This window comes from Triturus cristatus, chromosome 1_2, assembly GCF_964204655.1.
Source record: "Triturus cristatus chromosome 1_2, aTriCri1.1, whole genome shotgun sequence".
Lineage (NCBI taxonomy): Eukaryota > Metazoa > Chordata > Amphibia > Caudata > Salamandridae > Triturus > Triturus cristatus.
This window is the reverse complement of record NC_140580.1, coordinates 771,166,860-771,193,192: the sequence shown is the minus strand read 5'-3', so window position 1 is coordinate 771,193,192 and position 26,333 is coordinate 771,166,860. Positions and strand designations below refer to the sequence as shown.

General features: G+C 42.1%; 1 protein-coding gene across 2 annotated transcripts in view; it reads right to left on the bottom strand.

Moving 5' to 3' along the window:
- The window catches only part of FRMPD2 (FERM and PDZ domain containing 2), a 503,133-nt gene that overhangs the window by 368,043 nt on the left and 108,757 nt on the right, over positions 1 to 26,333 (bottom strand). For both annotated transcript variants that reach the window (XM_085608774.1, XM_085608775.1), the window contains exons 3-6: positions 26,173 to 26,327; positions 23,177 to 23,242; positions 20,738 to 20,923; positions 6,556 to 6,682 (exon numbers count right to left, since the gene is read on the bottom strand). In XM_085608774.1, the coding sequence (XP_085464900.1) occupies positions 6,556 to 6,682; positions 20,738 to 20,923; positions 23,177 to 23,242; positions 26,173 to 26,327 (534 nt within the window). The remainder of the gene's footprint in view (positions 1 to 6,555; positions 6,683 to 20,737; positions 20,924 to 23,176; positions 23,243 to 26,172; positions 26,328 to 26,333) is intronic.

Below are 26,333 nucleotides of genomic sequence, written 5' to 3'. Positions count from 1 at the left end.
CAGGCTTTGCACTTATTACTGCATAATAAAGTTGGGTTTACTTTTAAGTCATGCGTTATATTTGTTATCTTTCTGATATCCTTCACTGTATCAATGCGGTTGCTGACGTGTTTCCCAACTGCCGGTGGTGCCTTACCGTCGAGGCGTCCGCCACGCCTGACATATACTGATGAACATCTTCTCTCTAAAGAATGATGTCGGCACTCTTATGAATTTCCCCAAATTTTAATCTGGAAATGAAAAAATCATCTATGCAGTTCAGCTGCCAGATGCAGGATAAGGATAAAAACATGCTTTTTAATTGTTCTTCAATTTTTTGAGGTAGGCTTTCAAAGAGGAACTATTTTGAAGAGAGTGAAATCAGGCTATGGAAAAGGCTTTGATTTAAAGACAGAAAATATTTTCTTCCTAAAGTTTTTTTTATTTTGCCAAACGGCTTTTAAAGCTGATTTTCATTCTGATAAAATAACCTCTGTGAAATATGGGCACTATGTCTCAGGCAGATGCAAAAATTCGAATTTTGAGACTGCTAGGACACATGCAATAAAAAAGGTGAATCATGTCTATAGAGAAATGTAAATGAGACTTTCAAATTAAATTCCTTAAACCTCAAAGTTTAGCATTACAGTTTCATAAAGATCCATTCAAGGGTGACTTGTCTGGCTCTCACCAGGTTCTGTTACCCAGAATCCCTTGCCAACCATAAATCTGTCCAAAAAAATCACATTTTCCTCACACTTCTGTGGTGGAAATTTCTGGAATCTGCGTAGATCCACAAAATTTCACCCACCCCGCATTCCCCAAAGTCTTCTGAGAAAAATGGTACCTCACTTGCTTGGATAGGCCTAGTGCCAGCGACAGGAAACGGCCCAAAATGCAATGTGGACACACCACATTTTCACAGTGAAAACTGACCCTTTTTTTGCAAAGTGACTTGCTGTAGATTTTGAACCATAGCTCTGCCGACACCAAGGGAAACCTAGCAAACCTATACATTTTTTAAACTTAGACTGCCAGAGGAATCCAGTATGGGGTGACTTGTCTGGCTCTCATCAGGTTCTGTTACCTAGAATCACTTGCAAACCTCAACATTTTTAGAAAGAAGCACATTTTCCTCACATTTCTGTGGTGGAAATTTCTGGAATCTGCGTGGATCCACAAAATTCCACACACCCCGCATTCCCCAAAGTCTTCCGAGAAAAATGGTTTCTCACTTGTGTGGGTAGGCCTAGTGCCGGCAACAGGAAACGGACCAAAACGCAACGTGGACACACCACATTTTCACAGTGAAAACGGACCCTTTTTTGCAAAGTGCCTAGCTGTAGATTTTGAACCCTAGCTCTGCCGGCACCTAGGGAAACCTAGCAAACCTATACATTTTTTAAAGTTAGACACCCAGGGGAATCCAGGATGGGGTGACTTGTCTGGCTCTCACCAGGTTCTGTTACCCAGAATCCCTTGCAAACCTCAAACTTTGTAAAAAAAAAAAAACACAATTTCCCCCCATTTCTGTGGTGGAAAGTTCTGGATTCTGCATAGATCCACAAATTTCCTACCATCCAGCATTCTCCCAGGTCTCCTGATATAAATGGTACCTCACTCATGTGGGTGGCCCAAGTACCCACGATAGGAAAGGGCCCAAAACTTATTGAGGAGACATCAAAATGACCTATCACAAAACAACCTGGTTTTGCAAGAGGGGTCACCTGAGTTTTTGGCACCCGGCCTAGGCGCCATCTCGGGGAAACCTACCAAACCCACACATTTCTGAAAACAACACACCCGGGGAAGTCCAGCGATGTATGGCTTGCATGGGTCCCCCAATGTTTTCATACTCAGAATCCCCTGCAAACTTCAAATGTAGCTGAATAAATCACTTTCTTTTCTTAGATTTCTGTGTGGAAAAGTTCTGGAATCTGTGTGGAACCACAACTTTCCTACCACCCAGCATTCCCCCAGGTCTCTTAATATAAATGGTACCTCACTCGCATGGGTGGGTCAAGTACCTGCGACAGGCAAGGGCCTAAAACCTATTGAGGCGACATCAAAATTACCTATCACAAAACAACCTGGTTTTGCAAGGGAGGTCCCCTGGGCTTTTGGCCCCGGGCTCTGTGGCCATCTTGAGAAACTACCAAACCCACACATTTTTGAAAACTAGACACCGGGGGGAGTTTAGCGAGGTATTGCTTGCATAGGTCCCTCAAAGTTTTCCTACCCAGAATCCCCTGCAAACCACAAATGTTGCTGAAAAAAATCACTTTTTCTTAAATTTCTGTGTGGGAAAGTTCTGGAATCTGCGTGGATCCACAAATTTCATACAACCCAGTGTTCCCCCAGGTTTCCTGATAAAAATGGTACCTCACTCACGTGGGTGGGTCAAGTACCCACGACAGGCAAGTGCCTAAAACCTATTCAGGTGACATCAAAATTACCATTTTTATCAGGAGACCTGGGGGAACGCTGTGTGGTAGGAAATTTGTGGATCCACGCAGATTCCAGAATTTTCCACCACAGAAATGTGAGGAAAATTTGGTTTTTTTTTACAAAGTTTGAGGTTTGCAAGGGATTCTGGGTAACAGAACCTGGTGAGAGCCAGACAAGTCACCTCATTCTGGATTCCCCTGGGTGTCTACTTTTAAAAAATGTATAGGTTTGCTAGGTTTCCATGGGTGCCATCAGAACTAGGGTTCAAAATCTACAGCTAGGCACTTTGCCGAAAAAGGGTCAGTTTTCACTGTGAATGTGTGATGTGTCCACGTAGCAGTTTGGGCCATTTCCTGTCGTGGGCACTAGGCCTACCCACACACATGAGGTACCATTTTTCTTAGAAGACTTTGAGGAATGTGGGATGGGTGGAATTTTGTGGATCCACGCAGACTCCAGAACTTTCCACCACAGAAATGTGAGGAAAATTGTTTCTTATGACAAAGTTTGAGGTTTGCAAGGGATTTCTGGGTAACAGAACCTGGTGAGAGCCAGACAAGTCACCACATCCTGGATTTCCTTGGGTGTCTTGTTTTAAAAAATGTATAGGTTTGCTAGGTTTCCCTAGGTGCCGGCAGACCTAGGGTTCAAAATCTACAACTAGGCACTTTGCAAATAAAAGGTCAGTTTTCACTGCGAAAATGTAGTGTATCCGTTTTGGGCCGTTTCCTGTCGCGGGCACTAGGCCTACCCACACAAGTGAGGTACCATTGTTCTTGGAAGACTTTGGGGAATACGGGGTGGGTGGAATTTTGTGGATCCACAAAGGTTTGAGGTTTTCAAGGGATTCTCGGTAACAGAACCTGGTGAGAGGCACCCAAGTCACCCCATCTTGGATTCCCCTTGGTGTCTAGTTTTAAAAAATGTACAGGTTTGCTAGGTTTCCCTATGTGCCAGCTGCGCTAGGGCCCAAAATCCACAGGTAGGCACATTGCTAAAAACAAGTCTGTGCCTCCTAGTGGGCTTTTGTCGCCTTGGGGGAGAATCGGGAGGGGCGGTTGCCCCGATATGCCCCTAAGGTGGGCAGAGAGACGGTGGCTATTTTTGGGGGGATGGGGGCATTGGTATGCCCAGTCTGGCCAGCCCTACCACCACGCATAAAAAAAGCCCGCGTAATCGCTGGCGCCTAGTGGGCTTTCTGCCCAGATCAGGGGCCACTGCCCCCATCTGGCCCCCAGGGGGGGCAGAAAGACTGTGGCATTTTTGGGGGGAGGTGTGGGCATTGACATGCCCATTCTGGGCTGACCTCAGCCCTGCATTGAAAAAAGAAATATTTCCTGAGGCCTAGAGGGCTTTCTGCCCCCCGGGGGGGGGGGCAGATAAGGGGCTATTGACCCTATATGCCTCCGGGGGACAGAAAGACAGTGGTAACTGTTTTTGGGGTGGGGGCATTATCATGCCCATTTTACATCAATAAAAAAATCCCTGGATTCTAGTGGCCTTTCTGCCCCCCGGGAGCAGATTGGGGACTACTGCCCCCGTCTACCACCCGGGGGGCAGAAAGACAGGAATTTCACTGGTGTGGGGGCATTGCCATCCCCATTGTGGGCAGCCCCCACCCCAACATCAATAAAAAACAATCCCTGATTTCTAGTGGGCTTTCTGCCCCCCCCGGGCAGATTGGGGAATACTGCCCCATCTGCCCCCGGTGGGGCAGAAAGACTGGAATTTCACTGGGGTGGGGGCATTGTCATACCCATTTTGGGCAGTCCCACCCCAACATCAAGAAAAAGAATCCCTGGTTTCTAGTGGACTTTCAAACCCCCCGGGGGGCAGATTGGGGGCTACTGCCCCATCTGCCCCCTGGAAAATACTGACATTTCTCTGGGGGGGGCATTGCCATGCCCTTTTTGGGCAGCCCACACACCAACATCAATAAAAAAATCCCTGGGTTCTTGAAGGCTTTCTGCCACCCAAGGGGGGGGGCAGAACAACTGTTATGCCCAAATAAACATGGGGGTGCAAAGGCCCATTGTCCAAGGGACCACTCCCCCCCCGGTGTCTAGTGGGTGGATCCCTGCTTGGGGATTGCCCTCCTGGGGCAATCCCCAAGCTGCGATCCACTAGGGAAGGGTACCAATGGAAAGGGGAGATTCTCCCATCTTTCTGCATGCTCAGGGGGCTGAGATAGCCCCCTGAGCATGTGGAAAGTGAAACTAAAATGAGCCTCGTGGCTTATTTCAGTTTCGGTTTCACTGAAATGACCTCAGCGCGACGTGCGCGCTGATCGTAATTTCAGGGAAACCGGGGGAGCAGCCTCGGGAGCTGGGGAAGCTTTTCTCCAGTCGCGAGGCTGGTAGGGGGGTAGAGGGAATCCCTCTGGTGTCCGCACCAGAGCGATTCCCTCTGCCATATGCGAGGAAAGTCAGGGGTCATCCTACGCACGAGAGTACTGGTGCGTCGGACGGCCCCTGGCCGTCCGACACACCGAAAGGGTTAATTGCTGCCTTACAGACCCGATCCTGTGAGGGTAATAGATTTTAAAATGTTTAAAATTCAGTTGGAAGAGGGAGCACTTTATTCTTTGTCAAAGTGTGGTTTATGAGCCCTCAAAGGATTAAATGATCTGGGCAACTTGATTGGCTTAGACAACAAAAAATGTTTGTTGAGACAGCAATTACCGGCTGCTGGGCGCTTAAGCGTGTGTCTTGAAATAAATGAACCTACTTTTAGGTTTGGGGGTTTAATACATTTTTGGGCATTTCTAGAAAAAAAAATGTGTGCAAATTCTAATAAAATGAAAACAATAAACAAAAATTTACAGTGCAACTACGTATTTTAAAACATTAGGCACAGCAAGACCATGCACATTTTTGGTTTCCCAAGTGTGGCAATAAAGGGAATTAACTTCTATCTTGACTGACTAAATATTAAGTTCTGTAACTCACAGGGAAACTCATATGAATAAGCGAGTATGAACCTTCATCCTTCAGTCCAGCTGTGGATTTTATTGGCTGTATACCCGGAGAAAGACAGAACCATAGCAGTCATCAGAGATTTCTTTCCACAAATGTCTCTCTTTAGTAAAGGAAATCATTTTGTGTGCCAGTCACTGATCAGTTTGTATGCATTTTTAGCACTTGTTATACAAATACTGTGTATTTACTTTGCTTGCTCAAGCACTGGTATAACTTAATAGAGATTACAGGTTCCACTCTTATTAAGACTATAAACCACAGGTTTGAATACAAGTAATGCAGCTTTTGTGGCAGCTTACACTTGCTGCACACATGTGAGTGTCTAACAGCTTATATCAGCTTAATTTTTCCTGCAGCAGATATCTGTGCTGAAACTGTAAGTTGCATTTTCTAAGTGTACCAGAAGGTCACAGATTTGAATCTTGCTAAGAACTTCGCAAGACTGCCTCAGCTTTTCGTCCTTCGCCGCAGGACAAAAGTTGTATTTTTGAACAATATATATAATTCTTAATTTAAATATTTTATTTCATACCGCATATCTGCTGTTGTAATAAGAAGAAGAACAAGCAGAGGAAGAAAAATAAAATAAAAGTAAGATCAATAATTAGTGTTATTTTATCCCTACTACATTATTATTGTATTTGTTTTGTAGTAATTATTTTTATTATTATTAGTAGTAGTAGTAGTAGTACTAGTAGCATTAGTATTAATATTATAATGCCATAAATGCTAATTTTATCAGTATTATTGTTCTTTCAATTATCACAGATATACAGAATATCTGGCACAGATCTACCTCTTGTAGACCAACCTATAACACTCCTGCTTCTGTTATGTGCTTTAAAAGTTCAAAAATCAATATGAACAAGCTATTCATTCATCAAAACTTCAGGATCCATCAAGTTAACTACCGGACTTGATACAGCAACATAAACACACTTCGGCTACATGAATTGTCCCATATATGTCTTTTTATGATAGGATAACAGAAGGTATTACAACATAAGATAATATGACAAATATAATGCAGCATAATAGAACATTTTATTATGTAATATCACATCTTGTGCATCAAAGTGAGCTAGCACAATTTTCAAGAGATTTATTACAACAAATGTCAGGCAGTATTAAACTACTCTCACAGTCTCACCCTTCTGGCAGGCAACTGGTGAAGAAAAGTTTGTTACTCCTGAGGGTCTTTGGTGGAGTCGTTCTCTGATCATCTGGCTCTTGTTGAGCTGGGATGCTGCTCTGTCCTTTATGGCTGCATCTTCCATCTGTAAGATATTGTCAAGATAAACTTAACCCCATTACTGTGGGCACTGCAAATCAGCATCCAATAGGAATGAAACAATTAAACACTTGCGGCATCTAATAATTTTGCCTCTTGGCCCAAGACTGGCTATGTTTCAGGAATGTCCCAATAACTAGAAGTAATTTTAATTACTATGAGTTATAGACTTCCTTGTCTCTTTCTGTGTTCAAGACAGTAATACTAACCGTATAAATAATCACTGGGAGGAAAGTTAAACAGAAAATAGTTATATCTATTTTCACTGAAAAAAACAAAGGTCACAGGGATGGTATAGTTGGGAAATAGAATTTAAAAAAACTTTAGAAATTCTAAAAAAAAAGGTTACATGAACATTATAGTTTTACACACACAAAAACAATGAAATTCAGCAGTTAGAGTTATCCTAAGAAATTATAGCTTGTGCCCCAAGGTATCTATAACGCATGCCCCCGCCACGCACAGTATTCTCATCAACCATTTTACTGCAAATTTTGCAGTGACATTGTCAATGATGTCATAGAAGATGTCATGAGTGATGTAATATGTGTGGGTAATTAGCAGCACTTGGCAAGGGCACAAGTTATAGTTATCTCAGGGCACTTGAAATACCAATAACTGCTGAATTTCTATGGTGTTGTGTGTGTAAAATCTAAACCTAACTATAACATCCCTATATGCTTTTTTTGTGAATTTCTAAGTTTTATTTTCTTTATCCTAACTATAACATCCTTGTTACCTTTGTTTTTTACTGTGAATTTCTGTTTTTTAATGTAATTTCCTAACTATAATGTCCCTGCAACCTAAGTATTTGTCTGCGTGGGTCTCCGAGTGGATATGTAAGTAGTTGGATGAGTGTGTCAGTGTGTGTGTGAGTGGGTGTGTGAATGGGTGTGTGAGTAAGCGTGTGAGTGGGTGTGTGAATACAATGTGACTGGCTGTTAGGGTCAGTGAGTGGGTGTGTGGGTTATTTTGCAGGTCTTTGAGTGGGTAAATCAGTAGCTGTACAGGTATGTGAATGGTTGTGTGAGTGGTTACGTATGTGTGTGAGTGGGTGTGTGAGTGCCTGTGTGGGTCTGTGAGTAGTTATCTGGGTCTCTTGAGTGGGTGTGTGAGCGGCTGTATGAGTCTCTGAGAGGATGTGTGAGTGGTGTGCTGGGTGTATAAGTCAGTGGGTCTGTGAGTGGGTATATTTTTTTTTATTGGGATCTGGATCTGTGGATCAATCGCTTATTCACAAGGGGGATCTGCTGAGTGCTGTGGTGGATTTGCAGAACCTCGCACACCCCAAAAAACATTTTTGTAGAATTTCTTGCTCATGAGGGGCCTCTCACAGACTTCTTAATCAGTCCCATGGGGTCAGAATTTCTCTATCCTGATCCCTTATATCTTATTTATGCTTTATTCCCCTTCCCGGACTGTGTTGCGATTTGCAAAATGGCAGTTGCAACTTTGCTCTCAGGTTGTGGCCAACCAATAACAGCAGTGCTGTTGGTGCATGGCTCCGCGGACCACGGCTACGGATCTGCGGCAAAAATGCCTCTCTAGATAAACATACATCTTTTTTCTTTATTAACTCCAAAACTACTGAACAGACGTACTCCAAATTACAAAAAGCACTCTTTCTGGACAAAGATCTAGCTTTCTGCCAAATTTGGTGTAATTCCGTTTAGCGATTAGGGCTGTATTCGTGTCTAAATTCCCTATGGGAAATTGCATGGAGAAAATGCATTTTGGGACCTCCCCCTTTTCTCACCCCCACTTATAGAATCACCATGAAACTTTCTAGACAGCAGTTGAAGTGACCAGCACACTAGTTTTGAAAATGTCGTGATAATTTGTCAAACAGCACCAAAGTTATAAGGAAATAAAAAAATCCTTTTCCTATGGTAACTAGGTCCTAACTATAACTACCTACTTGTGACCGCCAGTAAGTAATATATTCACTGAAAAAAAAAGGTTAAAGTAATAATAAACATTCTGGAAAAAAAAATACAGAAATTTACCAGCTAACTATAACTTGTGCCCCCGTCTTGCACTGTTTATGACCTAACATATTACATCACTCATGGCATGTTCTATGACATAATTTATGACATCACTTATGACATCTCAAATAACATCATTGATGGCGTCATTGATGACATCATCCAATGAGTATGTTAGTTTGTTTTATAGTTTACATAGTGCCGAATAACTACCATATCACTTTTCAACTGAATTTTGTACGGCCTGTGTCCAGCTAATCTGTATTAGTGTTTACAAAATGCATGTGCTCCTAAAACAACCTATGTGTGTAGTGGTATTGATCTATGTATTGAAGAGTAACTGTATCTGCAAGTTACATTTGAAGACTTGTGTTCATTATGTTCCACACATGTTTTTAGGTACTGCAGAAAATGTTTCTAGCAGGGCAAAGATTTTACGTTCTATATACCAAGTATTGGAAGCATTCTTGAGTAATTAGTCAGAATTGTCTCAGCATGATAATTTCTACTTAACATACAAGAATGTATGCTCCAGGTACTTACCCATATACATGTGCTTTTGTTGCTTTAGTAAAAAGGCTATCCATAAACTTTTCACCACAGTATGAAGGCTGCAGGTAGTATGAGCTTTAGCACCTTCAGACCTTGGTTATTTTAAGTGAGCTGTCACTCTTTGGATACGGTTTGCATAGAGTGTACACTGTTCTAAGTGGATACTTTTTAATACTCTGTGGTGTATTACTCATGAGAGTTTGACTCTCTGCAAACAGTGTGGTCCAGAGTAATCCCTCTCCATAGAGCAAACAGTGTTAACAGTACCCACTTTTCTACTTTCTCATTGTAGATTCAGTGATTGCCAAGGACTTGATGCAGGTAAAGTATGTTTGTAGTAGGGCATTAGCTATGTAACAGGGCTTCAGAATCTGGAGGAATTTGATTTTACCTGAAACGTTGTATACAGATTGAACACCGTGTGCAGAATAGGTTACCCTTTCATCTGTCGTTCATAGTCAACATGAACTCAGCTACCCATGAAGTTTATGATATAGGGTCAATGTTGCACATAACACAAGATTGCTTTGCTTATGAGGGTTGTATGTATGATAGCAGCAACGATGTTTCATATTCTTTTCAGCTATTTTGCACTTACTTTCATGGCTCTAATGCTGTACCTATTTATCGCACAAAGTGTACAAAAGAAGCTTGGATGATGTCATCAGTGATGTTATCAATTATGTCATTTGCGATGTCATAAGTGATAGCCTAAATGATGTCATAGAACATTTCATGAGTGATGTAATATGTGAGATCATATGCAGTGCATGGTGAGTGGCGCACTATAACTGGTGAATTACTCCTGCCTTTTTAAGTACACAACATTAATGTCACGGATATATTCACCTAACTATAACTACACATGGCCTTATGTTTTTTAAAGGGGAGTGGAGCCACGTGGGGCTGCGGGGAGAACCCTAGGGCCACCGCGACCACAGCCGGCACCCTGCATGCTGCAGGCATCCGGCATTGCTCCTGCCTGTAGGGAGCACATACTTATGATGTTCCCTCCATGCAAGAGCAATACATAGAAACAGGGACATTTCCCCCCATTTTGAGAAATTTTAACCCCAGGGGTGTGCTCCTGCGCTCTGTCATAACTCAAGGAGAGGGAGCCACATGGCTACTCTAGCCATACTGAATAATTGTGATCATGGGGTGGGCTCCCCAGGGACTGTCATGGCTTGGGGAAAGGGGGAGGAAATTCCCTTCCCCATATACATTAATTTCAGCCCGAGGGATGGGTTCTCCAGGGTCTGAGCATAACAGGGGGACGGGCTGCTTATCACCCCTCCCTGTACACATTAATTTCAGCCCGGGGGGGGTTCCCTGGGCCTGTAAAGGCTAGAGGGGGGAGGCACATTGTTGGTCTTCTCTTGCGTCATGGAAGAGTAGGACCAGGTTGCCTGCAAAGACCAGGTCGCAGAGCTGCCTGCAAGGAGTCCACTAGATTATATTTCTTCTCCTTGCTGTGGATGTTTTCATAATTCAGTCCATGGCCAGCAGGAAGAGAAACGGCAAGAGCAAACAACCCTGGTGGGCTCCAGTCCTCACTTGCAAGGCTTCCATGTGTTGTCCTCCATGGACTATCTTGCTGGTCATTCCCTCAAGAGAGTTCCTGGTGATTCTTATGAGTTTATCTTGTACACCGTAGTGGCGTAGGAGCTCATAAAGGGTTTCTCTGTCCATGCTGTTGAATGCCTTTTCATAGTCGAGCCTTTTCAAAGTCGATTAAGTTGACATAGAGGGGGGAGTTTCATTCCATCGACTGCTCAGTGATGATGCTCACTGTTGCAATCTGGTCTGTGCAGGATCTAACTTTGAAGAAGCCAGCTTGCTGGTCTATCAACTTAGCATCAACTTGTTGCTTCATTCTGTTAAGGATGACTCTGTTGGACACTTTGCCTGGGGTTGATAGAAGAGTTACCCCTTTGTGCAGTTACTCAGGTCGCCTTTCTTGGGGATCCTGATGAGATAACCCTCTTTGCATTCTGATGCCACCTTTTTCTCTTCCCAGATCCTTCCAGACGTGGCATTTCAAAGTCTGTCTTCAGTGCCTCTGCAGGAACGTTGTTAGGTCATGTTTCCTTCTCATTTCTCAGATGTTTGATGAATTTTGCGAACCCCCTTATTTTCTCAGCCCCGCTTGATGGATCACCCCATAGCTTTCCATGCAGAAACTAACCAAAAGTAGAACCTTTTTGGAACGTTTTGTGAAGATTCGTCAAACGGGACCAAAGTTATCAGCAACAGAAAAAAAAATCTATGGAACAGCTGACCTAACTATAACTACCCAGTGGTGAAAGGCACTGGACAGTATGTATGTGTATATATGGCCATGTCTGAACTGGGGTGGCAGAGTGGGCTAAAGAACGGTGATGGATTAAACCCAGATCAGTTGACTGGGGGTGAGTGCTTGCAATGTTCAACACTCCGTCCATAATTTCCTTTGGTTTTGCTGTGTTCGCCAATAAGTTGGCAGGGTATGCTCAGACGTGAGTCCCTTGCTCACTTTGCCACTGGATTCAAGCAAGCCTGGCTGAAGACGGCTGAAATGGCAGAAACCGGTCCTAGGAAGCTTGGTTCCGGTCCAGGGAAGACATGGCTTGGCAGTTCGGGCTGGACTGTTCCCATGAGGCACAGGGTCAGACTGATTTGCATATGGCCATGTCTGAACTGGGGTGGCAGAGTGGACTAAAGAACGGTGATGGATTAAACCCAGATCAGTTGACTGGGGGTGAGTGCTTGCAATGTTCAACACTCCGTCCATCATTTCCTTTGGTTTTGCTGTGTTCGCCATAAGTTGGCAGGGTATGCTCAGACGTGAGTCCCTTGCTCACTTTGCCACTGGATTCAAGCAAGCCTGGCTGAAGACGGCTGAAATGCCAGAAACCGGTCCTAGGAAGCTTGGTTCCGGTCCAGGGAAGACATGGCTTGGCAGTTCGGGCTGGACTGTTCCCATGAGGCACAGGGTCAGACTGATTTGCATATGGCCATGTCTGAACTGGGGTGGCAGAGTGGACTAAAGAACGGTGATGGATTAAACCCAGATCAGTTGACTGGGGGTGAGTGCTTGCAATGTTCAACACTCCGTCCATCATTTCCTTGGGTTTTGCTGTGTTCGCCATAAGTTGGCAGGGTATGCTCAGACGTGAGTCCCTTGCTCACTTTGCCACTGGATTCAAGCAAGCCTGGCTGAAGACGGCTGAAATGCCAGAAAACGGTCCTGGGAAGCTTGGTTCCGGTCCAGGGAAGACATGGCTTGGCAGTTCGGGCTGGACTGTTCCCATGAGGCACAGGGTCAGACTGATTTGCATATGGCCATGTCTGAACTGGGGTGGCAGAGTGGGCTAAAGAACGGTGATGGATTATACCCAGATCAGTTGACTGGGGGTGAGTGCTTGCAATGTTCCACACTCCGTCCATCATTTCCTTTGGTTTTGCTATATACATACACACATCTTTTTACAAAAATATCGTGAAACTGACATGCTGCGTGCAGGCTGCTAATCTTGGGAAACTTTGATATTCGCCTTTTTTTGCATATATATATATATATATATATATATATATATATATATATATATATATATATATATATATTCACTAACAAAAACAATGGTTACAGGGACGTTATAGTTAGGCTGATATTCCACTCATGCAAAACAAGAGAAATTCAGCAGTTATAGTTAGCTGAGGTAACTATAACTCGCACCCCTGCAATGCACTGCTTATGATCTCACATATTACATCACTCTTGACATGGTCAGTGACATCACTGATTACAACACTGATGACATCATCCGGTGACTGTGAGTGTTTCTAAAACGTTTATGAGTCTTAAATATATATATACACCAAGGTGTATTGATGAATCAGTGGGTGTATGAGTGCCTGTATGGATGATTTGGTGGGTGCATGACTGACTGTATAAGTTAATGATTATACATGTCTCAGTGAATGTATGAGTGAATGAGTCATTTGTGTGAATGTCTGTATCAGTCTGTCAGTTGGTGGATAGGTGGCTGCATGGGTTGGTGAGTAGGTACATGAGTGGCTATATGGGTTATTGATTGGTTGTCGGAGTACCTGTGTGGGTGTATGAGTATCTGTGTAGGTGGGTGAGGAGGTATGTGACTCCCTGCATGAATGAGTGAGTGGGTAAATCACTGGCTGCATGGGTTCATGAATGCATCTGCGAGGTGATGTATGGGTAAGTGAGTTTGCGTATGGCTGTGTCCGTGAGTGAATGGATGTGTCAGTGGTATATGGATGATTAACTGCATATGTAAAAGGCAGTATAGGTTCGTGTTGGATTATATAAGTGAATGTATGTGTGAGTGAGTGATTGTGAGAGTGGCTGTATATGTGAGTGTATGCTTGTGTCAGTGACTGTATAGGTGAGTAAGTGTGGGTTAGTATCTGTATGAATAAGTGAGTTGGTGGGTGTATACCTGTATAGGTGATTGAGTGGTTGTGTGATTGACTCTATAGGTGAGTGAGTAGGTGTATGAGTAGCTCTATGGGTAACTGAGATTGTGTGAGTGGCTGTTTGGCTGTATGAGTATATATATCAGTGGCTTTATTACTGAGTTAGTTGGTGTACTAGAGGCTGTATGGGTGACTGAGTAGTTGTGTGTGTAGACCTATGAATCAGTGAGGGGGTATGTAAGTACTGGTGTGGGTGTGTCAATGGTTTCGAGAATGGTAGTGTGAAAGTTGGAATGGGTGTATGAAAGATTACATGGGGTTGTGAGTGGCTGCATCAGAGAATCTGTGGATGATGACATGAGTGATATCATTAGTGATGTCATTTGAGATGTCATCAGTGATGTCATCAGTGATGTCATCAGTGATGTCACAGCAAACACAAGGAGATGATGGACGGAGAGCTGAAACTTTTCAGACACTCACCCCCAGTCACAGATCTGGGTTGAATCCATCATCGTTCTTTAGCTCACTTCGCCATCCCAGTTCAGACACAGCCATATGCAAATCAGTCTTGACCCTGTGCCTCATGAGAACAGTCCAGCCTGTAATGCCAAGCCAGGTCTTTCTTGGACCGGAAACAAGCATCCTGGGACCGGTTTCGGGCTAACAGCCCTCATCAGCCAGGTTAGCTTGAATCCAGTGGCAAAGTGAGCAAGGGACCCACGTCTGGGCATACCCTGCCAACTTAGGGCAAACAAAGCAAACACAAAGAGATGATGGACAGAGCGCTGAAACTTTTCAGACACTCAACCCCAGTCACAGATCTAGGTTGAATCCATCATTGTTCTTTAGCTCACTTCGCACCCCAGTTCCAACACAGCTATATGCAAATCAGTCTTGACCCTGTTGAGGTTCCGTGAATCCTGAACCCGTTCAATAAATGTTGTCGTATCGTGACGATTTTGGTATCAGCGAACCGCAAATAATGAGTGCGGTATGCATGAGTATTTTCATCATATTACACCGATGGATTCACTGTGTATTTGACGATTTAGTCTGAACGCTTGGGTTTCATATTGTGCATAGCAGCCATTTTGTGGTTGCCCTCACATAGGCTGATGACTACAGGATGACTGTGGCCAAACAAGTCTCTAGGGACATATACACTTTAGCTTGAGTTCGTGTTGGCTCCTGTTTGACCTGAGTGAACTGACTCTGTTGCCCGAGGCTAAACTTGTTGAGCCAGTTCCTTGTTAGGCAGCTGGTTAGATAGAGATCAAAGAGCAGGACATTGCTGATTTTATGACACACGCACACACCCCTCTATCTTGCTTTTCATCTGTTTCTGTTCCTTCCTTTATGGCCTAATTATCGACTTGGGTTGAGGTCTTTTATGATGGGCCCGTCCGGCCTGTTCGGGCAAGAACGCTGGATTTCGCCTTGTCATTTTTGGTGGGCTGGACAACTGAAAGTGGGTTTGTCGTTATGGGATACCTCTGTAACGTCATCTTCTGATTGGTCAGTTTGTAAGTAATTAATGCTAGCCAGGAATGTGATTTTTGGCATAAAATACGATGATCCGCTCTATGAATTTGAGCAGTCTCCTGAGAACATACACCGTGTTGTACTTCTAGGATCTCTGTTACTGGCTGCAGTTAATAAATTTGATCTTTGACGTCACCAAGAAGAATCCCGTGTCTCTGTACTCTAAGACAGGTGGACCCGAAGACTTTGGGCGTGCCCCCTGCGCCGCTGGGTTTAAATCCCGGTTCTTCACTGTGCCTCATGGGAACAGACACGCCCCAACTGCCAACCCATGCCTTTCCTGGACTGGAAACAAGCATTTAACAGCAGAGCTTTGTTAGTGTGCGTTTCAAACTCATTTGTTTGTAGTGAGTTTACAGAATAATTTTCCCTTTCCGCGAAGACAGTAGTCGCAATGACATCCGTAATCATGATCCCCGCGGACACGTAATGAAAACGAAAAACAAAAGCAGACATTCAATGGCCAACAACACATCCAAAATTATGTAAAGTATCCATTCTGAACATTGCCCTACACATATTGCAATATACATACCTCTTTCAACGCATGTTTAAACTCATATTTTTGTACTAATTTCTTTATAAACCATCTTTCAGACCTGTTTTTCGTTATCGCTGTTATTCGGGATGTCGCGATGACGTTATTAACTGCGATGATTGGACCTTTTACCATTAAGTGAAAACACATATATGTACACATATTACAGTATTTTACACAATAGGGGTTTATTATTGTACACTTCAAACTCATGTTTTTCTAGTGTACTTCTAGAACAACCATCTCTAAAACCTGTTTTCTGTTTTGGAGCAATGACGATGGTAATTGTGATCTCCACGGTTACATCGCAGAAGCAGAAAGCAAAAGCAGGAATTCAATAGCCACCACCACATAAAAAAATTATAACTATATAATAATTAATTCTAACCATCACAGTAGATAACTCACTATATAAATAACTTTCTAAAAACATTTATCAATATCTCTATAATAATGCATATTAATGATTGGCAATGTCCCCGCGATGGTACACAGGTGGCCGCACTGGCAGTCGAGGCATCGCCGCGAATATCGCGCGCAATTCAAAAAAATCTATTTTGGCCGCATAACTTGTGTCACTAACACCCCATTTCTCAACCATGGGGTCAGAGTATCTCCACCTTGACTCCTTATGTGGGCTTTCACACAGATTTTCAGCCCCGGGAACTGTTCACGATAGATAAAATGTAGGCCGCAACTTTCTGTTCAGGCTGGGGTCCACCCAATCAGAGCATTCCCGTTGGAGCGTGCATTCGCCATTCATTGTGAGACTACTACGAAATATCCGCGGACGAAGACATCACTATAATTTTAAACTTACATTTCTCAACAACTACTGAACAGGATTCGGGATGACATCACCAGTTCCTTTTATTGCCCACAGCTGGGGGCTCACATGATCAAAATTTGCATTCTGGTATCCGTAGTCTCAATAACACCAGAGTTCATGATAATAACTCACGCTGCCATCTCAAAATTAGTAAAATTCAATACAGCCATTAGTGGGCTCCTCGTGTACTGCAGACTCTGTTGCACAATAATAAACGCCCCCACTGAGTGACTGTGTTGCAGCCTGATGGAACTGATGTTCGCATTGTCAATTTTTATCTTTTGATATTTTTTGTTCACAGACTCTCCCTTAGATCGTTTTTTACTTACGATCCTGGTTCCCTAGAGGCACATTTATGTTTTTTCTATGTCTACGTCTGTAGACAGGACGTTTCCATACACGAGCAATTATTTGTCTCTATGTTCATCTTTTCTGCACTTCCGATAAATGTATGCTATTAATATATTTACGGATTGCTCGTGCTTTTCTTCCTAACATTTACTTTAGCACAATGTGTTTTGCCATTTATTTTCCTGTTTTTTGCTATGTCATGTCAGAAGTAGCATAGTAATTGTCTATGTCTATGATTAACCTTGTGAGGTTGCCCTGACAACTGAGAGAAACGTATTTATGTGCTACACGAGTGTGTTCTAGACGTAGTGACCAAGGCGGTACGCCGCCGAAACGCGTCTAGCCTTTGCTTGGATTAAATTAAACTTTGTTTTTGCCATTACTTCACGGAGTCTGTGCCTGACTGTTCGTCGCCGCCAGGATTGGGATTCAATATATATATATATATATATATAAATATATATGTATTATCTACTGGCGGTCGCCAGTAGATAGTTATAGTTAGGACTGTGTTTCCATAGGAAATCAGAACATTCTATTTTGAATAACTTTGGCGCCGGTTGATGAATCCTCGCGAAATTTTCAAAACTAATGGGGCGCTCCGCTCAGCTCCTACCCTGAAAGTCTCGGGTGATTCGTCAAGCGGGGGCTGAGAAAAAAGGGGGGTCCCAAAACGCGTTTTCCCCATGCATTTTCCCATAGGACCTTTAGTCGAAGGTACAGCCCGAACGTTTGAACAGAATTACTTGAAATTTGGCAAAGAGGTAGTCCTCAGGTCAGGCATGTGCCTTTTGCATATATGGTGTCAATCTGTTCAGTAGTTCCTGAGAAAATTGCAGTTAAAAGCACATAAATATCTATAAGCGTGCGCCGTGCGTGCACCGTGCGCGCACCTTGACGTGTGCAAGCGTAATTCTGATTAGTGGATTCATGTCAGTCAACCTTCGAATCGGTCGAAATCAGGAAGTGTCTGACGCCATTTTGTGTGTTTTGTGTGTGACAGTGAAAAAGAAAGGTGGAGAACATGAAAAGGGGGCAGGGTAGAGAGTTCCTGACCCCCTAGCCTTTGTCAGGGGGTCCCTGAAGGACCCCGAAGGGTGAAAAAAACATTTTATTTTTTTTTCAAAAAATCGCAGGTGCGCGCACGGTGAAAATCCTTAAAAAACAAAAAAAACATTTTAAATGAGCCATTCCATATTACAGGATACAGTCAATCTATAACTATATACATAAGTAGCTTATTGTAAAATAAATATATAAAAAATATAATAAAACATACATAACATAGCATTTAAAAAACCTTACAAATTCACTTAAAAAACCATAGGTTTCACACACATTATAGTTAGGAATTAGCATTTAAAAAACCTTGCAAATTCACTTAAAAAACCATAGGTTTCACACATGTTATAGTTAGCTGGACATTTCACTCATAAAAAACCATTGAAATTCCCCCGTTATAGTTAGTTCAGATAACTATAACTAACACGACCGCCACTCTATCACAAGGATGATGTCATCAGTGATGTCATGAGTGATGCCACTGACCATGTCATGAGTGATGTAATATGTGACGTCATCAGCAGTGGATTGCGGGCGCGCGAGTTATAGTTATCTGAACTAACTATAACGGGGGAATTTCAATGGTTTTTTACGAGTGAAATGTCCAGCTAACTATAACATTTGTGAAACCTATGTTTTTTTAAGTGAATATATATATATATATATATATTCAGCATAGGGTTACGAACAGCTCAACAGCAACCACACTGCACTCCAAGGGTTTTTTTCATACAGCTTTCTTTATTGATGAGTTCACATCAACGCGTTGTTATATATATATATGCAAAAAAAGAAAGAAGAGAAAAAGCAGAGAACTCTGGGTAGTTCTTAAGTTTAGGTAGAAAGCAAGAAAGCAGCTCCAGTATACTCTCAACACCAGAAAAACTTCAAGTAGGTAGTTATAGTTAGGACCATGTTTCCATAGGAAAAGTGTTTTTTAACTTGTCTATATCTTTAGCACTGTTTGACGAATCTTTTGCATAACTATGTTTGGACTGATTCTCAAAAATATAAATGTAAAAATCTGTGGCCTCACTTGAGTGCAGATTCGGTTTGTTGGAGTAATTGTGGAAATATTTTTGTGAATTTTTGCATGACATGAGTAAATATATATATACACACACAGAAACACACACATATATACTTGCTTGAGCTGAAGTCTTTTGAAAAACTGCAAATGTCCTTTCTAACATTTTTGGTGACGAGGAATGGAGTTTACAGTTCTGCTACACCTCCACCAATTTATGGGTCGTTCCCGCCTACTTCCACTGCAGCATGGGATTTGCATCTACTATTGCTAGGACTATATTTCCAACTTTTTCAAGGATGGAAAATGGTCACAGAAGAGGTTTGTACTACACACAAATGTGTACATTTGCAGGAGCACATAAATTCACACAGCATTCCCCGCTGCAGTTGGCAGATTTTCACAAATGAAAATTGTCACTGGAGTTCATCCTTTCATGAGATGGGGCTACGACTGGTTGACGGCTAAACTCAGACCTACACCCAGCACCCACACCAGGCACCTCAGAATTATCATTGACAGCAACTAAGACATGACTATCCAAGTCAACATTGCTACTGCATCCTGCTTTCACACCCTGAATATGTTGAGGGAGATCTTGAAATAGTTCCCAAGCAACACCAGAAAAGTCATCACTTGTGCCCTAATCATCTGCAAAGTTAGATTACAGGAACACCATCTACATTGGGATCAGTAAGCAACTCACCAGAAGACAACACAACATTCAGAACTCAGCAGCCAAACGCATCCTCAAACTCCCACATAGAACTCACATTATAGCACAGTTGACTGAGCTCAACTGGCTCTTGATATAGAAGCCAGGGTAACATGTATGCCCAACCCTTGCCCTGAGTTACCTAGCTCTATGATATCTAGTATCTTGATATTTTTCTTTTGGGCAAAGCACGCACAACAATCATGCATGCAGATGGTGGTGTAGGCGACCCAGTAAGGCGTGAGGCCCACAGCCTGGGTCTGTGGTCTGCAGGAGTGCACAAAGCTTACCCTCAAGCTGATACAAGACTTCTGTCTCTGCATTTTCAATTGAAGGTGGTATTGTGCAATCATTAGATAGACAAAGGTGTAGAAGGAGGGAATGGAGAGAGTTGTTGATAAGTTTAGTTATCTTAGCTTTGTTTGGTAAATATGCAATTGTTTGAATTACATTTTTAAGCATTACTGTACTGCTCCAATGACCGCATGACAAACACATTGGATGCCAATGTTCCATGCTGATGTCAATAACTACAGCCACAACGTATAACCTTGGTGCCAGGATATGGAGGACTCATGGTCTACAAAGCTTATTTACTGTATATGTGCATGCTTTGTGCTTAAGTGAAATGCAATAAAATGCGTTTACAAAATAAGAAGGGAATAGAGTAAAGTAAGTTGGGAGATGGAGCATCAAGCTGATTTCTGGGGACCCATAAGGACAGAAGGAGTGTGTTAGGCCATTATCATATTTTCTTCTAATAGTCCACTGACTTTACCATAGATTTTTGCCCCCCTTGTACAGTTCTGTAACCAAAGTAATAATCTTTAACTGTGCAAACTAGGCTGTCTCATATGTGCAATCCTTTTATGCTACTCATTACATAAAGATTCATGATTGATCAATTTTGAAGGTTGGCAGCATTCAATTATTTATTGGTGTAGGATATAGCATCTGTATGATAATTTATTTCGAGAAAGTGATAAATCTGTCCACTAACCTCAGTAGGACTTCCCAGAACCAACCGCGCTAACCCTTTAATATGTGCCATCGGTGGGGGAAAGGCTGGATCTTGTTGATGTTCCTGACACTGTGCTAGCAAGGTGTCCAGTGCAGGTCTCTTCTGAGGCAGCTCCTCACACATTGTAAGTAGAAGGGAGTGCAGTGTATGGCTGAGGTCCAGAGGCTGTAGAATAAAGATGAAACATAAAGACACTTACAAATGAATTACTCTACCTCAATAAGTAAACTCTAGTGCACAACACAGTCCACTTCACTCACAAAGAAACATCTTGCTACTATGAGGAGACATGGAATATTTTACATGTGTGACAATGACAAAAAAATGAGAATGATTAGCTGTAAGACTAAGAACAGTAAAGTCTACAGCAATCGTCTGAAGAAAGTATAGGGTTACAAGAAAACAAAGGTATGATCTGTTCTTTCAAAGTAAGTGTGGGCGATACACTGGAGGATCAAATTTCTTATGTATTATGTCCCCAGGCAGGTACAGGTAAAGAATACAGTGCCAAAAATACAAATACAGTCTGGTACTAGTGCTCCCATTTGTTCCAGAAAGGGACTTCAGAACTGGTGTTCAAGCCCTCACACTCATGGATGGTGGTAGCACACAGTGCTCCATGGTCTCCCAGACTCCACACTGGCCCCCATTAAAGACATCCTACACACCGCAGCATGCCCCATCGAAGGCCTGAAGAAATATAATGACATCATCCCCATCTTGATGGAACTACATTGGCTTCCCTTGTTGGCCTGCACTATCCTCAAAACCAGATGCATAATTTACAAAGTCATCAAGACTAGCACCTCGGCTTATCTTGCAGATAAGCTCACCGTCTCTGGGTTTCTCAGTACACCCATAGCCAGGACACCATCAGACTGCATATTAGGAAGTGAAACACATAAAAAACAAGGCAGTATGCCTTTTCCATCTATGCACCCAAGATTGAGAACAACATCCCCATATCTATCAGGACCACCCAAACGCTGCTCCAATTTAAGAACAAGTTGAAGATGCACCTCTTTAAAGAACACCACATCACAATACATTAACAATTCACAAATCAGCTACCGCTCTTATCCCACATTGACTTTGTACTTGTCTTTGACCTTGTACAGTGCTCCACTGGCTTTTGCCTAGATGTGTGCTAGAGAAGTACCACATACATACATAGACAGATGCATCTGAGCTCTTATTTCCAGAGGCCATCAACCATGCTATAATGCCTGTGCCTATCTTGTTATAACCCTGCATATGAAGTATGACCTAATGTCCTAACCACACGTATATTGTAAAACATTGTCAGAGACTGTCAAGACTCTCTTTGGCCTCTATATGTACTGCAGTAACTGTTTGTCGCCTGTAGAACCCATCTACCATCTCCACAAATGTTGTCATAACTCTGTAGAGGACGCCAAGGTTGCTGTACCACCCTGCTTCTGCATTGACAGCTAGCATAAACTACTATCTCCCATATGTTGCTATAATTCTGAGATGGCCACCAATGCTCTTCACATCGTTCCATTTTCTGTATACCTAGTGTCTTATCAGAATAGTTGAAATACTTCATAGCCTTTGTGGAGCAGCAAAGCATGGACCGCATGTGCACAGTTTCTTCCACCTATGTGAGACTGCATGCACAGTCTCAGATCAGAGGTGGTATTAGACGTACGTCCAGCTGATGACATCATGGGGGGCCTCAAATAATTAGTTAATAGCATAGCTGTGACCAGACGAAAGTAAAATGGTCGCTACTATACACAGGTTCAATGCCAGTCATAAGTAGGTTCAAATCTGGGAAGGTAGATTAATCAATGTCCTTTGGTAAGAAAAACGTCAATGGAAGACAGGTTTAAGGAATTCTTAGACTGTCCCATGCTGTCTCACAATTGTCTGAATTATATTGAGATATGTGCAAGGATCTCTCTGGCCAACACTCATAAGCTGATGGATTCAGCAAACATCATGAGAACATCCCCGAAACTAGCCCCAATATTTTAAGTGGATCTTGTGGAATAATTCAACGCTTACGACCACCTGTGATAGAATGGTATTTTTATGATTATTTTTTACTTTTTTGGGTGAGCTCATCATATGCTCATCTATTTTGGCAATAAAACTCTCTGGCACATTAGAACAGCACTTTCAGCAGGAAGGAAGAATGATATCTCAACACTTACCAACAAAATTAACTGGACACATTTACCTCATCGCACCAGGCAATACTATCCTTACAGTGCACGGTATTCATTGTAAGCTTAGATACCACTGGAGGGCCTCACTATAGTTCTACAGCCAAAAACATGATAGGAGCACTGAAAATATGCAACCCCAATACCCATCTTTCTTCCACTAAAGTGGATCCTATAAGCAGAAATGAGCTCTAATAGAGTATCTCTTGCTGACAGACACACTGACCTGCTCAGATGGAACTTTGTAGTCAGACGACCAGTATAGCGTCATACCCAAGGAATACACCAGCATCTAGAGGGAGTAAAAACAGAGAATGCGAAAAAACAATGCTTTTTCCCTAGCAAAACAACAGGACAAAGACTAAGACTTGAGGAAAAGAGCCAAAGATTCACTAATCGTCTATTAGCAAATCATCAGCATTAACTGAGCACAGACAGAAAGGTTGTAACAGCATCATGATTCCATCGATGACCTACTTACCTAAAGCACACATAATTAAGTTGAAACCACCAATATGTACTAAAAACTATGAGTAGTAGCAAAATGCACGCACCACTCATCTAATAATATCAACATAAACTTATTATTGAGCAAGCATTAACATTATACATACATCTGTAAGGTTATAGGAGCACTATACACCAGTCACTGAGACAAAAGGAGTCCAACAGACCCAAAGCTGGAGAAATTAACAGCACTGTGCAGCTATTTTTACTTATCGCATTTTTTATCAGCTTGATTCTCTAGCCTCCTCACTCTTTCATTCATTTGTCAGCAGTCGAAAGTAAAATGTCCGTATTGCCAAAATTTAGTGAAACATGTTAATTATCATTTGCCTCACATATAACAGATATCATCTCGTTGCAATACTTTTTTGTACTATGCTGCTGCTAAAATAATCTTCTAGCTTTGTTTTTACGAGAGTAAATAGATTTACTGGGTTATCACTTTCTAAAAGAGTGCCTATTGCTGGGAATGATCTTTAGTATGAAGTCCCAGATTGGAGTTATATATGATTTTCTGCTTGAAGAAAGTCATTCGGTTCAACAGCTTTTGAATTATTTATTGATCTCCTTCGTTTTTTTTAACAGGTTTTTGATTATTATTGTCCGTTCTATGAAAAAAACAAAAACAAGATCAAACATATCTGATTTACAATGTCTATGGGGTTTATGCTATATATTTCACTATAAGTGGTGTATAACTCAATTTTCATTTTTTACTCCTTCTTTAAGATGAAGGTAAGCATCTGATTATTCTTTCTTAATCTATTTTCTCATATTTTTTTTAAATTCTTCTAATTATATGTTCTTTGCACACTCATGTTCAGGGGCGTAGCTTGAGGAGGATGTTTGGGGTATGACATACCCTATATAAATGGATTCTTGGCTTGGAAGTTGGGACTCTGGCCCTGAGTTGGATTTGAAATGTCTGTGTTTGCTTTGCCTTCAATCTTATTTCACTAAGAGGTTTTTACTTGTCCATTTTTAGGATCTGGAACTTAAATATATATAGTGACTTTTTGGAATGCAGCAACATTGGTAGTAGTAGGCTTGGAAAGCTGCTCTAGACTCAGGGTTTCAGGCACAGTATTGGCAATCAAACACCCAAAAGGTGATAGCATGAATGCCTACACATAGTCTTACCACTGGCAATCACTCAGACTAACATTCCAACCTATAATTCTTTGCCCGCTGTGCAACTCTAGCAAAGGCCCCCACCTTATGCAAATCAGTACTGTCTTGTTCCTCCTGGGAACAGTCCATCCCAAATCTTGTTCATCTCACACCTCCACTCTGCGATCCACCACTTTGTCAGTTGGGAAATTTGAGATTCACAATCACCGAATCTGACTGACTAAGCTATGCCCCTTCCCATATTAAAGTTGCTGCCAGGTTTCCACTTAGTCTGTTCCTGCTATGACGTTTTATTGATCCTATAATTTTACTGAAACTACCTTCTGTTCTGCTATCTGCTGTCGTCATTTTAGAGTTTACATATTCTATTGTCTTGTGAATTTCAACTTTAGCATTACTGATGTGCTACAAATCCTACACGAGTAAATACAGATTAGACATGAAAACATTTGTTCAGAGTCCTTGGGAGGTGTTCTCCATTATTTATTATTTTCCAACCATCCAATTTACATGTGAACCTTGTTGAAGATGTTCTAATTTCAATCATATTTATTTAGCAATGGCAAATCTATTACACATTCATCAACAAGCTAGAAAAGAGGGTGTGTACACTCATCATTCGGCCATGTAGCATCACAATAAACCACAATTTTTCAATTTTTAAACTATAAAATTGCACTGAATTGCAAAAAATATAATACATTCCAAAATGTGGCCTATACAAAAGCACTACACACATATACCTGTGCTATGTAACAACACTATTTCCCAGACGAAAATTTAAACAGTGTTGGAGGGGTGAAGATTGTCTGCCGGTCAGGTACTGTCCTCCCAATGCATTTTTGTAGATGAAGTGCATAAGAAAGTTTATTTTCGCAAACAATGCAGTGTGGGCAACCAGTACTGGCACAACAATTGCTGGGCATCCTTGGACATGTGTTTCAATCTAACTGACACTCATCGGTAAGGAAAAATCCATTAGTACGGGGTGCATGGTATGCCGCTTTCAATATATCATGTTCTGTACCACTTCAAGTCACAAGTACGTCCCAATGATTCGACAGCCAGAATGCATTTAGAACTCGTGCAGTGTGCTCCCTCCCCCTGTAATTATTTGGCTCTTCCTGGTGTTGTTTGGTTGACGATTCATGGAATGAACTTACAAGCTTGGAATAGGACTACCTGAGAAACTATATGCAGCATTATTTCATACACCACCAAATCTAAATGTCTATCCACTGCTGATGAGTGGCAATGGCCAAGTAACCCATGCATCCAGAGATGTCCAGCACCAGCTGCAAGGACACAGATGGCAAATATTTTTACTTATAAGTAGCCACACTACTAGGAATTGCACCAGTCAGAATGGTCTTTACCTAACTGACAGTGTGCTCCCTCCACTTCTAACTATATGTCAACATTACAGAAATGTAAACCCAACATCTGAGTTATCAAATATGAATTACCCATGTACAATTATGACAATTTAGGTTTGGTTGTTTAACATAATCCAAGCCACAGGGTCGAGATTAATCCCATTGTTCACATAGGAAAGTATCTTTGAGGACAGAGCCTCCACCTCACCTTGGCCAGCATCACCTGTTTATTTTTACTCTGGGTCTGGAGCATTTCTGGAGCCTTGAAAGGGGCAATTTCTGGATGAGACACATCTCGCAGGGACAAATTTCCAGTGACAGAGAGAAAAATGGACCAGGGGCTGATGACATACTGGCAGGAATCTAAAA